The sequence below is a fragment of the Engystomops pustulosus genome, chromosome 6 (assembly GCF_040894005.1).
Source record: "Engystomops pustulosus chromosome 6, aEngPut4.maternal, whole genome shotgun sequence".
Classification (NCBI taxonomy): Eukaryota; Metazoa; Chordata; class Amphibia; order Anura; family Leptodactylidae; genus Engystomops; species Engystomops pustulosus.
The window spans coordinates 142879055-142894748 of record NC_092416.1 but is presented as its reverse complement, the minus strand read 5'-3'; the positions used below and the strand labels follow the sequence as shown (position 1 = coordinate 142894748).

The following is a 15694-nucleotide window of genomic DNA, read 5'->3' as shown; positions in this document are numbered from 1 at the left end:
TTCAATGGCCAAATAGACAGAGACCCTAAAATGACATGTCAAGGTTAGTAAATTTAATTTTTATATCTATGAATATGAGCTTCATCGTCACAACTGGAGTGGATCCAAGAAGATAAACCTCACTGACCATAAAGTTATGGCTGCTGTTATGTACCATGATAAGAATACCCCCCCCCCCCCCAAATCTTGCTGACCTTTAAGCTGTGTAGCTGAATAATTTCACACGGACACACACTGGTTGTTGCCCTCAGTTCAAAACGGAATAAGTTGAGATGTCATCACAATTTATTACATTTCATCAGATACCATAAAATAAGTCATTTGGGATGTAGATTGTACTACTCACAATAAGCGTCATATATTACACAGCAGCAAGGACCATGTTTGGCGGACAGACAGTAAGGCACACATGCATTTCCCACCCTTCTAAATATCAACAACCTAAAATTATCCAGAATATTTACATAAAACACAATTCATGGCGAATACAGATTCCAATATATCTACCAGAGCGGCTGCCAATATTGACAACTGGAAATCCCAGTCAGACAGGCTGCAAAAATAATACATGTAGTGCAAATATATTCCTAACACATGGAGGACTGAGGAGTTGTGCAAATAGCAGAAGAGTATATTATTCAGACACAAAGGAATGCAATGTGTGCGGAAAATATCTTTACAGGCAGAGCGGGAGAGATTTACTCATCTGGTCTAACATGTACCAGGATTCTCATATAGGCGGATAGTGAAAGAGAAATTTGGAGTATTCTTTATCTTTCTAGTCTAAGCTTTTATTACATCTTAGATGGTCTAATTTGCACCATAATTCTGACACAAGGTTAGTGCTAAAGGAGTATTCACGTTTCAGCAAACAAATCTTATTGTTTGAATAACAAAAAGTTATACAATTCATTTTCTGTACCAATTCCTAATGGTTTTCTAGATCTCTTCTTGCTGTCATTCTGTAGGAAGCTCCATTGTTTACTCCCTGTGGACAAGAACTTGTCCCTGGTCATGTGATGTCACACAGGTGCACAGCCTGTTATCACAGAGAGTAATAAAAGCTGAGGGATATAACATGCACCTGTGTGACATCACATGCACAGGGACCAGTTTTTTATCAGCTGGAAGTAAACAATGAAACTTCCTGCAAAATGACAGCAAGCAGAGATCTGGGAAACCATGAGGAACCAATACAGAAAGTCTACTGGAAAATTGCATAACTCTTCCTATTTCATGCAGCTTTATTGATGATCCTTGTTGCCATGACAGCAGACAAATTGATTTATCCTTATGACAATTGGATTTACAAAATTTTGTGGAGTTACAATCATAAAATATACCTGTTGCAACTTGCATACAAATTCAACTTAATAACAAACCTAAAGAACCTATTCTGTATGTTACCCTGTAAAAGTAATAATATTAATTTGCTGAAACGGGACAACCCCTTTAAGCCTTTCCTCTTTCTGAAAAACCACACCTCACCCCTAAAACTGAAAAGTACTATTTTTTTTTAGTTTTTGAAACAACACTTGGCACATGTTCCCATGTATTCAATGGCCTTGTGAAGGTGCCGACTGCTCAAGCCACAAATTATAGATCAGGTCCAATTCCTACCTGGGTTTGGGCAAGTCTTGTTCTATTGTCAAGTGAACCTCACACACCTTAATGTGGTGCAAAACATGTAGACCATTTTTAAGGTGCAAATTAACTGAAAAGTGTAGATTTTAGCTTGTAAACCATTTCCCTTGTATCATCTCAATCCTGTACAGCCAGCACCAGTAGTCTCCAAGTGAAATCTTGTAGCAACAGGACTGGTGAATGGATACTTTACGTTATAAAAGGCAATTAACAGTCAGTGGCTAAATGACTAAAGCGGCCAAGCTCATGGAGACCTTTTCCCAAGCTGTATCTGTGCATCCAGTAAGCTCTATCCCAGCACAAATGCATCACACGTGCTATATCCTGGAAAGCCCGGGGGTCTACTTTCTCATTGGATTAATGTTTACACACTGCCTGCACCTATATGAACTACTGCTTACTGCACACACACAGTCAGCCATTTAAACCATCTTAATATACTTGTGGACCCTCTAACAAATTCCTGTAAAGCCATATTTTCAAGTGACTATCCAAAAAGTGCATATAATGAACATACTGGTTCTGCAATCAATTGGTATTCCCTGGATCATTGGAATGGCTATTTGTTATTAATTAAAAAAAAGTTCTCATTAAAAAAAAATAGCTTACTTTATAGCAGATACTTATCATCTATCATGAAGTTGTAATAAATTCTGGTCCTGGTTCCATTAAAAAAAATAATTCTAGTTATTAGCAGCTGTCACTAGAGGGAGCCAAGGAGCTCAGTGCATACTGCTTATACATTTAACTCAAAGCTAAGACTGCATGCTCCATCTAGTGGTGACTGTAGGTAATCAGGAATTCATCACTAAGAATGAGGAGCTCTGCATCAAAATATATGGCATTGAACTGCTATAAAGACATATTAGGAAAATAATTGGCAAAGAAGTAATGTGCAAGCATGGACATTCACTTCTGGTTTCCCTTAGTGCATAAGGAGTCAATTCAATTAATGTTTCTACATATTTCTCTATGCACTTCTGAACACAAAATGAAGTGGAACAGATTGTGGGACTGATCCCGGGCCAAGAAGCAATAAGCATGGTTTTAAGTCTCATCACTGGCAGCTGGTTTTATAAAGAGCATATCTAAAATTTTCCGTTATTTAACAACATAATATTGTTCCAAAATTGACAAAAATAAGGGGGATACCTAAAGGCCCAAACATTCACAGGGCCCTACCACTTCTAGACCTTACAGAAGATGACACCACATTTATGGATGTCTGGGATCTGACCAATAGAAAGCAACGATGCTTATGGAAAGTAATAATGCAACAGACCGAAGCAATTTATAAAAATACAGGTTATATATTGGCGATCACTGATTGTTCATTCACAACACGTGCACCGGCTGCTAAATTCTTTTGAGGTACAACGGATCAGTTCATCACTGACACCCCCACCGATGGATGTAACCTATGGATAGGGGCTAACTTGTTATGACTGGACAACCCCTTTAACATAATAAGATATTAAATAGGCCACACTATTTTTTCATACCTTTTATCTTTGGGATCAAAATCTGGAATGAATTACGGAAAAAATTACATTGGCTTATCTGATGATCTTCATTGGCACAAGTGATCAGCTAAGCCAGAGTACAGGTTTATCCTCCGGAGATCAAATGTTTTATACATTTAGTACATAGAAATCCTCTGACTAATCTCCACTCTGCTCCAAGATTTATAATAGAAAATCAATATTAAAGGAATCTGCCATCAAAATCCAGCATGATAAACCGCTGACATTTATTCATAGATCTAGGCGCGTAGACTGTGGCAATCTTATTATATTTGTCAGACTTCCTTCTAAAAATCGAATTTTCCAATTATGCTAATTGGCTCGAAGGGCCACCCTAGCCCCTCTGTGATCTGGAATAACAGGCTGTTACACTGTCTCCCCCAGAAGGAGCAGGAGGTGGTCACTGCACAAGTGCTGAGGTAGCAGTGGAGTAAGAGCCTGTAAAGCCACATCACAGAGGGGCTAAGGTAGCCACCAGGCTCATTAACATAATTGTAAAGTTGATTCAAAGGAAGGAGGCCAAAAGGACGTGTCCTTGGTTTATCATTATGGACTTTGATGGTAGATTTTTTTTTAAGTAACGGTAAATACCACTGAACTATTGGAGGATCCACCTAGTACTGGGGGAATCACAAGGCACACTATAGCCAATGGCACAAAGTCAAGAATCCTTTGATAAAGGATAAAATAAGCTGCATAAGGACTGAAACACACAGCTGTGGTTGGTCCATGCACTGGGCGTAGGGCAGGACTCTGTACATCATAGTAATACGAGTCATGGAAAGACACGGTGGACTCACTGCAGCAGAGGGGGCACTGCACTGGGTCTACTCCATTCGTGGAATTTGTCGCAATAAATAACATGCTCTGGGTTTCCAGAGGCAGAAAGTGGTTAGGACTTTTATAAGTCCCATTCACAATGCAGCAAATCTAAATTGTTGATGCTAATCTGCAGACCACCATTGGCATCAGTCCATGGAATTAGGCAGCATAGAAAAATGCTCTGATAGTTTTGTTAAAGAAAAAAAGGATGCTTCTCTCGTTCTAGAGACTATGATGAAAAGTCACCACGTCTGGTCATAGGAGAGGGGCCCCCAGAGAGGTGAGTACACATTCTATGTTCCCTCACATACTCTCCTATAATAGATGGGGGGTTAAATCCCTAGATCTTAAGAACAGGGGTCCCATGCACCCTATTGGCTATAATTAGATTTGGATAAGGTATATAGAATAAAGGCTGAGTAAATGAGCTGTACAGCCCATTACCATGTATTGGCAATGTGAGGAGTGCTGAGCAATGCTACATTCATCTTAGCATTGCCTCACAAGGGTGCTATACTCATGACCAACGAGGGTCTCGATGCTTAAATATCCTATGACCTGCTTAGGTGCAAAAACACTGTAACAGTTGTATGTAAGGAGAATTAAGCTTAACATTTTTCCTTAAACATGTACATGCAAGATACCGAAAAATGTTGCCCTTCTTTCATTTAGTCTAGGCTCACTACTGACTAACTGGCGTCCATATATCATTATAAAAGACAACCGAAGGTGCAGGTCAATATACTTTTTGAGAAGACAGAACTAGCTTCCTGTATGACTGGTATGAGACCTCTCCAGTCACATCAGAGGGCAAAATATATTCCAAAGACAGGTGCAGGAGAAGCATTACACGGACAATGGATACTGACTGCACTGGGTACCAGAGTCATGTCACGTTCACAATAGCAATAAGGCACTTCAGAGACTGCAACTCTCAAAGAGGGAAATACAATGGTACATGATGGCCCCTTCAATCCCCAGCCCAGACAGAACAAGCCAGTGTAGGAGCCTTCAGGAGTCTCTGCCAGTCTAGTCCAGTTTGTGTACAGAGTTCACCTTCAAGAGGTATAAGCTGTCGTCCTTCAAGAAACTAAAATTAAGAGAAATCAAAGGTTAAAATAGAAAAAAAGGAGTCAAGATGAGTGTATCTGACATGTAAAATCCAACTTCACCATCTCCTGGCAGAATGGGGCATAGCACCACAACAGCACTGCAGGGGTTTAAGGGGAAAGTGAAAAAGTTCAACCTATTTTTATTGTTACAATGCAGGGAAAATAAAAGACAACTCTACAAACAACTGAAATAACAATATTCTACCGCTGTGTGTTCACAGCTCCCATGTATATCTATCTGTAATGTCTATATATGCACAGACTATACAACAATAGTCTACATATGGTTGAGTGTAACTCAATGCCATCTGCCTCCTGTTCTAGGTAACCCTCACTTAAAGAGTTTTTCCCAGGCTTTAGTAATGCTGACCCTATCCTTAGGACAGGATATAAACACCAGCACTGGTCTGAACTTTTCTAATGTGGCAACAATATTAACATCTTGGAAAACCCCTTTAAATTTCCCTGTGGCCCCAATCATTAGCATAGGAATATCCGATGCAAACAGTAGATGTCGGTGAGGGTATACGGAGGTCATTTGATAACGTGCATCGTATATTCATGGATAAATGCCCACACATCTGCAAGCTTTAAAGGGGTTTTTACAGTCCCTTTTTTAATAATAGGCACAGATGTTGTGTAGTCACACAACCACCAATCAACTACTAACTCCTATCTTCTGGATAGGTGGTAAATATAGGAGAAAATTTATAAAAGCCCCACTACATCATTATCAATAGATGATGCACGAAAAAGGGAACAGGAGACTAAAGGCCTCCATATGCATCAAAATTACCCTGGCCAAATGGCTGCTTTCTGTGGGAGTAGACAAATATCTTTTAAGCAGGGAGAGTCCCAATTTCACCCCTGAAAATGAGATAAGGGCAAGACAGGGTCAGACATGACCTGCCTACTTTTATTCTCAAGGAACAAAAACGGTGCGCTCCCTATGCTCCCCATTCAGTACAGGCATGCACATGTCTGGGGGTAAGTTTAGCCAATAAAAGGCTAAAGGAAATCTAGCATCAAAATCATGCATGATAAACAAGGGGCACTTACACTGAGACTGTGGAAATCTTCTTATATTTGTTATCCATGGCCTCCTTCCTTCTAAAATCAACTTTTATAATTAAGCTAATGAGCCTGAAGCCCCTGCGTGCTTTAGCTTCACATGCTGTTACAATGAGCAGAGCAGGTCTCCCCTACTGCTTCCAGATTACAAAGGCAGAGGGAGGGGGGAGAGAGCAGGGTGAGACATGTTCTGCTCACTGCAACAACCCCTCAATCTGCAGCAATGAGGGGCTCTGGTAACTCTCAAGAGCCCTACAATTTCATTAGCATTATTTAAAAAGTTTTTAAAAAATTTAAAAAGTGCTCCGGGTAGATTTTCTTTTATAATCTTTTTGCATTTCAAATGGGCTCTACCTCCTGGGGTTTCCTGAAACACTGGCAATGGTTAGGCTGAGAGGGAAATTTGGTAAATTGGGTGAATTAGGAAGTGGAGCAAATCATAGATCTGTGCAGCTTATGGACCAGAGGTGAAAAGCCTTTTTTTTGCTCTACATTCCCTATAGGCATTCATAAATGATAACATATTATTGGCAGCACATTAACCTACTTGAATAAAGAGATGCTGACGATATATTCACAGTAATGTACTATTATCACCATTAGCAGCCTAAGAATTGGGAAAGTGTGACCCTGTCCTTAAAAAGCACCTCCCAATTTCATCATTTAAATGCGATTGTTTCTATAATGAAAAGTTCTCCAATTTCCCAATATACTTTGTGCACCAATACCTCAGTGTTTTCTAGATCTCAGCGTTCGGTCATTCTAAGCTTCATAGTTTGCTTCATGTGGAGAAAGGCCAATCTCTTATTTCAGAGAGTAATCAGAGATTTGTGAAATAATGGCTCATGCAGCTGCGTGACATCATATAACCAGATATATAACAAGCTGTGCATCTATGTGACATCACATGACCAGATATATAACAAGCAGTGCATCTGTGTGACATCACATGACCAGGGTCAGATTTCTATCCACAGGAAGTAAACAATGAAGCTTCCTGTAGAATGACAGCAAGCAGAGATCTAGAAAACTGCAAGGAATTGATAGAATTTTCCTATATACTTTTTGTATCATTTTTCCTACATTTTTCCATACAAACTATAACATTTATTTGCTGAAACAAGAAAAGCCTTTTAAGAGTATGGCCATATTTATAGCAAAATGCAAAGATAAACCAACATTTGTAAACTAGACATACACTAAAAACTTGACACTACATAGTAAACGTGTCCTTATATAAACACAAGACGCTGAACTGGGTTTATTAGAGGAATAGAACAAGAGATCTCACCAGGTGGCATCGGGCAGGAGCTGGAACCATGCCTATGCCTTGGGGGCTTTACACTGACAAGGTGTGCTGTTATCTCAGCACCTGCCATTGCCTTTTATTCTCTTACTCAGTTGGACAAAAAAAAAACTTTTTAAATAGCAATAAATGGAGCGAGTGTTATGTAAGCTATACACAGACATATGTTACCACAGTGGGGGGTCTCAGAGTATGAAACAGAACATAGAACCATTTACATAGAGGTTGCACAATGAAAAGGAAAATGAAATAATGAAATAATTGCCTGATCAACTTAGGCCAGCGAGTTACTCACCTGTAGAAAAGTATGTTTAGAGGGATGGTGCTGAAGTGCCAGAGGGCATGGGCATCCAGTACCCAAAAGACAGGTGGGAAATCCAGCAATTCCAGAAGCGCCAGGCTTTGTAATAGGACAACAACCAGGACACATTTCCAGAGGTATGGTTGATGAGAATGTCTTCTCAGGCACCACACAAGCCACCATACTAGGTTAACCATGCCTATACAAAAACAATAACAATTGATCCAGAGTCTAAATCACGGAACGTGGAAACAAAAAAACAGGATACAAATATAACAGATCCCAACTCACCAAAGCTAGCATTTGCTAGCATGTTGTAACTGTAGTCAAAGCGCCCGAGGGTTAAGTAAGACACATGGCACGCAAATAAAAGGACCAGAAGAGCACCAAAAGCACTGGCAACAGATGGATACCGAAGACCCAGAGTCCTAAGGGAAGATTCAGACCTCCATAAATACCAAAAATGGAAACCAAATGAGCAAAAGGAGGAATGTGGGATAGAAAACAGCAAGTTAGGGAAAGAGGAAAGCAGACAAAAGAGAGAAAAGATGTCTGGCACTCCGGGCTGCTAATTATGCATGCCCCTCACCTCCCTGGTGAGGGGCATCTTGTCCCCTGCTAATTAAAAGTTTGTTTTGTAGGTGATCCCAGCATGCCAAGCTTAGTGACGGACAGAGCACCGGGATCAAGATGAAGAGGAGTGGAGGTGAGTATTTGTAGCCTTTTTTGTTATTTTCAGTGGTTGATTTCCTTTAAAAGGAAGCTGTCATCAGCTTTTGACCTATCAACCCCCATCACTCGGCTTCTTCGTTGGCAAAGGTACTTTTTCAAACTTTATTTTCTTCACAACAGCAAAGAGGAATTTTTGGAGAAAAACATCTTTGCTTTCTGGCTGTTGTTAGCTATAGGAACTAGTCATCAGGTTGGTGGTCAAAACCATGATGACAGGTTTCCTTTAATAAAAGAAAAAGGGAATCAGTAATATACTACGTAGAAGACTCCCTGGACTCACCTCACACAGCAAAGGTAGGTGGAGTGCAAAATGACTGCCGAGGCACAGAAGTAGTCCATTTTCTGTGGAGACAGACAATGAATGTGGAAGAGGGTACAACTACAGATGGATGCTGTATACATGCATTAGTATATCCATACAAGCAATCATCAATCCTGTTTCCTTGTTTACCTCGGTAATTGCAGTGTCCCTGGTGTGGAAAATTGTGGACCAGAACCAGGCATTTATGGAAACCTGTGTAGACAAATCATGGTGACAATAAATCCACCAGTTCTGCAGAAGTGACATTCTTATGGTGACACACATTCGGTACTTACGATTGCAAAATTGAGGCATGTTTGGTACATTGGGCACGAAGTGGGAACAGAGGATCGATAACGCCTTAGCATCATCAGATTTGCCACCCCATTAAGGAAGGAGGCCAGGGCCGATGCTGGCTCTTGAAAGAACAGGAATCGGGAGAACGGCCACTGCAAATGATAAAAGAGAAAACAACTGAACTCTGCTTTAAACCAGTTATCCCGTGTGCACAACCTCCATCTACTTGGCCTAAAAGGTGCAGGTCGGGTGGGATGTATTATTTAGTTTTGACTACTGCAAATGGAACTTGAAAAAAATTTCCCATGAAAATGGAAAATTCCCAGGACACCCAGGTTAGAAAATTAAAGAACACATACTTGCCATGCTCAAGCTCCTGGTTTCTGTTTTTAGCCTTAAGCAGCCGCCATAACCCCCTTCATCGCCTGGAAATTACAGAGGGGTCGCAGGACCTACTTCATCCAATGATTGGTCTCCTAAGACATGTGACGTCACTTCTGTTTTTTCAGGGAAATTCCCTCTCTGTATTATCCCCTGGTCTGAGGAAGCCAGTCCATGGATTAAGTGGGTCTTGTGACTGCCCAAAACTGGAAGCGAGAAGGAAACTGGGAGCTGGAGTGGGATAAGTTTGTGTGTCTTATTTTCTTTTACTGCGGCCCTTGTGTGTTTTCCAAAACCAGTTACACGTGCAGCCCCATACAACATGTGGTACACTTAATTTATACAGTAGTCTCAGTTAGGGACATACTTCACACCACAGTGACCATGGCCTCAAAGTTCTCTGCACTTTTCCTGGAAACGTGGATATCATGACATCCAGCAAACTTGATCTGGTCTCTCCAAAGAGTTTTAAAAACATGCCACTTGTGTGAGGTCTTGGTGCAGATGGACATAGTCCAATGTGGACTTGAGGTTTCCTGAAGTCCCTACTTATACCACTCTACACAGATTACAGAGAGCTCAGCTGTACCCATCAACATCAGCAGAACAAACTGTGTCTGGGAAGGAAAGAAGGAAGAATCAAGCTTAATTATGGGGTTGTCCATAAAAAAAGATTGTAAATTATGGCTTACTGCCAAAATAATTCATGTAATATTTATAGGCATCTCAGGAGCAGTGCTGATAGGAGACTGTTCCAGGTACAGAAGGGAGAGGGTTAAAGGGAACCTGTCATCACGATCACACATGTCCCCATAGCATTTTACTATATTTCCAAATCTGCTTTTATACCGTATATACTCGAGTATAAGCCGACCCAAGTATAAGCCGAGGCCCCTAATTTTACCACAAAAACCTGGCAAAACCTATATATTTTTTTTACTCGAGTATAAGCCGAGTTTAGGTTTTCAGCACATTTTTTGTGCTGAAAAACTAGGCTTATACTCGAGTATATAAGGTAATTAGGAGGAGATGATGATGATTGCAGTCTTGTACCAGACGCCCCCATGACTTGATGCAGTTTGCTGGCAGGGAGCAGGGTATAGGTTTATATACTTTTAAAAGTGAGTGAAACCAGTAATGTTCGTTATAAAAGCAGACTGAGAATTGGTATTAAAAAGACTATGGAAACCCATCATCAGGTGAAAATGTGTGATCCTGGTGACAGGTTTCCTCTGTGTCCTCACTTTTCTATTTTTACAGTTCACACCGATTACGTAGAGCTACACAGAGCTTGCCAAAATCGGTCCCTGTCCCCAATGGGGCTCACAATCTAATCAACCTACCAGTATGTTTATGTCAAAATGTTTATGTAAGAAAATGATTTGCTAGCATTTTTTTTCCAGGATAAGAACTTTAATTTTACTTTCCTTTTGTTTCCTCAGAGAGAGGCAGCCGCTTACTCTGCTCTTGTATGGGGGAGTCTGAATGAATAGTTATTGGAATACTGATATTATATATGTATGAGCACCCACACTACTCGGGAAGCCATACAACTTTAATTACTAAGGTATGAGATGCAAGTAGATGTTTGGTGAAACATTTACAGATCCATCATTATAAGATGTTTTAACTTGCCTTCATATAACATAAATGGTGGCAGACTACAATGGGGGGGTTGTAACTATTCCCTGACAGGGGGAGGCGAGATTGGGGGATTTAGAGATCAACACGCCAGATTATGAATTCATGTTACAGATAAGCATCTGACATAGGTGTCTAAAATGGGGTTTGTTGCCCATACTTAGCTGCACTGTGCAGGTTGATGGTGGAGTCATGTGAATACTCATTTATGCATCAGATATCAAACCTATCTGTACGGCTGATGTAAAATGAAATTGTTATAATCCCCAACACTGCTTCTAGAGCACGAACGGTCCTAAAAATTACCTTGCCATGAAACTGGGGCACAGCATAGCCTTCTTTGAGATACAGGGATACAGTGTCCCACATACAATGATATCTGCAGTCATCCAAGCAAATCCATCCTGTAGACAGAAAAAGGGATTCATGAATTAAAGGGGTTTTGATTGTTTTTGAAAACAATAAAGATCATTTTAACCCCTTAATTTACAGTTTTATTGCTGTTAGGCTGCTCAGTGAAAAATCCCAGGGTGTGGGTGGGGCTCTCTATGCAGACACATTCTGACCCATCTAGTTCTGTAATGCTAGGCGGGTCCCGAGGGATGAGGGAATTGTAGACCGGCGCTTCTATTATAATAGTATTTCGCACAACTCAATGCGTTTTAAATAAATAGGGTCAGAATGTGTCTGCATAGAGAGTCCCACCCACACCCTGGGATTTTTCACTGAGCAGCCTAACAGCACCGGGTCCCGGTGCAATTCAGATGTTCTGTAAATCATAGAACCACAAGCATGATGCGAATTCAAACATGAAATTTTTTTCTTTAATCCAATACCAGAACTACGGCTGGTACTATGCCTCTTATTGTAATATGGGGCACTACGGCTGGTACCTCTTCCTGTGATATGGGGCACTACGGCTGATACTAAACCTCTTCCTGTGATATGGGGCACTACGGCTGATACTAAACCTCTTCCTGTTATATGGGGCACTACGGCTGATACTAAACCTCTTCCTGTTATATGGGGCACTACGGCTGATACTAAACCTCTTCCTGTTATATGGGGCACTACGGCTGATACTAAACCTCTTCCTGTTATATGGGGCACTACGGCTGATACCTCTTCCTGTTATATGGGGCACTACGGCTGGTACCTCTTACTGTTATACGGGGCACTACGGCTGGTACCTCTTACAGTTATACGGGGCACTACGGCTGGTACCTCTTACTGTTATATGGGGCACTACGGCTGGTATCTCTTACTGTTATATGGGGCACTACGGCTGGTATCTCTTACTGTTATATGGGGCACTACGGCTGGTATCTCTTACAGTTATACGGGGCACTACGGCTGGTACCTCTTACAGTTATACGGGGCACTACGGCTGGTACCTCTTACAGTTATACGGGGCACTACGGCTGGTACCTCTTACAGTTATACGGGGCACTACGGCTGGTACCTCTTACTGTTATACGGGGCACTACGGCTGGTACCTCTTACTGTTATACGGGGCACTACGGCTGGTACCTCTTACTGTTATACGGGGCACTACGGCTGGTACCTCTTACAGTTATACGGGGCACTACGGCTGGTACCTCTTACAGTTATACGGGGCACTACGGCTGGTACCTCTTACAGTTATACGGGGCACTACGGCTGGTACCTCTTACAGTTATACGGGGCACTACGGCTGGTACCTCTTACAGTTATACGGGGCACTACGGCTGGTACCTCTTACAGTTATACGGGGCACTACGGCTGGTACCTCTTACAGTTATACGGGGCACTACGGCTGGTACCTCTTACAGTTATACGGGGCACTACGGCTGGTACCTCTTACAGTTATACGGGGCACTACGGCTGGTACCTCTTACAGTTATACGGGGCACTACGGCTGGTACCTCTTACAGTTATACGGGGCACTACGGCTGGTACCTCTTACAGTTATACGGGGCACTACGGCTGGTACCTCTTACAGTTATACGGGGCACTACGGCTGGTACCTCTTACAGTTATACGGGGCACTACGGCTGGTACCTCTTACAGTTATACGGGGCACTACGGCTGGTACCTCTTACAGTTATACGGGGCACTACGGCTGGTACCTCTTACAGTTATACGGGGCACTACGGCTGGTACCTCTTACAGTTATACGGGGCACTACGGCTGGTACCTCTTACAGTTATACGGGGCACTACGGCTGGTACCTCTTACAGTTATACGGGGCACTACGGCTGGTACCTCTTACAGTTATACGGGGCACTACGGCTGGTACCTCTTACAGTTATACGCGGCACTACGGCTGGTACCTCTTACAGTTATACGCGGCACTACGGCTGGTACCTCTTACAGTTATACGGGGCACTACGGCTGGTACCTCTTACAGTTATACGGGGCACTACGGCTGGTACCTCTTACAGTTATACGGGGCACTACGGCTGGTACCTCTTACTGTTATATGGGGCCCTACGGCTGGTACCTCTTACTGTTATATGGGGCCCTACGGCTGGTACCTCTTACTGTTATATGGGGCCCTACGGCTGGTACCTCACTGTTATATGGGGCACTACGGCTGGTATCTCTTACTGTTCTATGGGGCACTACGGCTGGTACGTCTTACTGTTATATGGGGCACTACGGCTGGTACCTCTTACTGTTATATGGGGCACTACGGCTGGTACCTCTTACTGTTATATGGGGCCCTACGGCTGGTACCTCTTACTGTTATATGGGGCCCTACGGCTGGTACCTCTTACTGTTATATGGGGCCCTACGGCTGGTACCTCTTACTGTTATATGGGGCCCTACGGCTGGTACCTCACTGTTATATGGGGCACTACGGCTGGTATCTCTTACTGTTCTATGGGGCACTACGGCTGGTACCTCTTACTGTTATATGGGGCCCTACGGCTGGTACCTCTTACTGTTATATGGGGCCCTACGGCTGGTACCTCACTGTTATATGGGGCACTACGGCTGGTATCTCTTACTGTTCTATGGGGCACTACGGCTGGTACGTCTTACTGTTATATGGGGCACTACGGCTGGTACCTCTTACTGTTATATGGGGCACTACGGCTGGTACCTCTTACTGTTATATGGGGCCCTACGGCTGGTACCTCTTACTGTTATATGGGGCCCTACGGCTGGTACCTCTTACTGTTATATGGGGCCCTACGGCTGGTACCTCTTACTGTTATATGGGGCCCTACGGCTGGTACCTCACTGTTATATGGGGCACTACGGCTGGTATCTCTTACTGTTCTATGGGGCACTACGGCTGGTACGTCTTACTGTTATATGGGGCACTACGGCTGGTACCTCTTACTGTTATATGGGGCCCTACGGCTGGTATCTCTTACTGTTATATGGGGCACTACGGCTGGTATCTCTTACTGTTCTATGGGGCACTACGGTTGGTACCTCTTACTGTTATATGGGGCCCTACGGCTGGTACCTCTTACTGTTATATGGGGCACTACGGCTGGTGCTGTAACTCTTACTCTACTATGATACACTGTGTCTGGGCCATTACCTCCTCTGTGGGGCACTGGGTGTGGTGGGCACTACATACATGGCACTCTCACATTTACATCGCTATGCCAGCCATGCCTCGGCAGCAGCCTGTGTAGATGCTCCCTCCCCACCTGGAGATGTCACTAGTGCTCCTCTCACCAGTCAGCCTCATGTACAGCGGCTGCTCCGCCCGGAAATCCTGCAGCCGGGTCCCGGTGCAATTCCTCTGCTCGCACACAGACACACATTCCCGGTACACAGGCTCCCGGTCACCCCGAGAAGCGAGTGCCACCCCGGCCAGAAGCAATACAAGCAGCGGGGCCATGACCGGGGATCCGGCGCTTCCGCCTCTGAAGCTGCTTCCGAAATATGTCCGCAGTCAAAACCGTCCCCCGGCAACTGAGAGAGGAGAGAAGGTGCCGGCTGCACACTCACACTGCTGCCTCTACCGGTGGATACATTCAACTACAAAAGAATAATCTGAAAGTTCCATCAACAATTATAAAGCTTTTATGTGCAATAGTGATATTATAATCTAGTCCTTCGCTCCACCTCTATATATTTTCACACTGTCCTTAAAGGGGTTTTTTTCCATGAAAGAAAATTCTCACATCTCAACCCCCTAGTGAGGAGTTTACCATCTTCTTCCCGGTGTATATGAGTGTGTGTCTTGTGAAACAATTTGACATGTTAAATCCCACAGTTTGTCTAAATCAATCAGGTTATCCGACGGCCACGCCCCCGATTTATGTCGAATAAAAGCCAGCGCCGAGGCGCCAAAATCCGATCTCGTGCGCCAAAAACCCCTGTGCAATTCAGGGCAAATATTCGGGAAACCCGACAGAAATGCGTCCGACGGACCCTTAGTAAATTTGCCCCTTTGGCGCACATTTACTCACCCGAGTTCACTAAAAGTGCATTGTTCATCTATAATGCTGCATGCAGCGATTCACTAAGATCGTGTGCCAGAAATTCATGAATGCATACCTCCCAACATTTGTGAAAGGGAAAGAGGGACAAAATGGCGATCCCCCTAAGCCACAC

General features: G+C 43.1%; 1 protein-coding gene across 2 annotated transcripts; it reads right to left on the bottom strand.

Moving 5' to 3' along the window:
- Positions 1-267: 267 nt before the first annotated feature.
- Positions 268-15676, bottom strand: PGAP3 (post-GPI attachment to proteins phospholipase 3). 2 transcript variants are annotated; one of them, XM_072111502.1, is made up of 8 exons: positions 15550-15676; positions 11438-11535; positions 9109-9261; positions 8963-9025; positions 8792-8853; positions 8071-8207; positions 7774-7978; positions 268-5079 (listed from the first exon to the last, which is right to left on the bottom strand). In XM_072111502.1, exons 1-8 carry the CDS (start codon positions 15575-15577, stop codon positions 5019-5021), a joined length of 807 nt encoding a protein of 268 aa, XP_071967603.1. In that variant the 5' UTR covers positions 15578-15676; the 3' UTR covers positions 268-5018. The 2 variants fall into 2 exon arrangements, with proteins under 2 accessions (XP_071967603.1, XP_071967602.1); XM_072111501.1 differs by lacking the exon at positions 15550-15676 and adding an exon at positions 14810-15088.
- Between the last annotated feature and the right edge of the window lie 18 nt (positions 15677-15694).

Bases quoted from the DNA above. Each gene is read 5' to 3' on its own strand.
- PGAP3 (XM_072111501.1), bottom strand. From the start codon at position 14,975: ATGGCCCCGCTGCTTGTATTGCTTCTGGCCGGGGTGGCACTCGCTTCT. The intron at 8,854-8,962 runs GTAAACAAGGAA...CTGTCTCCACAG, and splicing joins GGGACACTGCAATTACCGAG to AAAATGGACTACTTCTGTGC. The intron at 8,208-8,791 runs GTGAGTCCAGGG...ATCTTCCCTTAG, and splicing joins ACCTACCTTTGCTGTGTGAG to GACTCTGGGTCTTCGGTATC.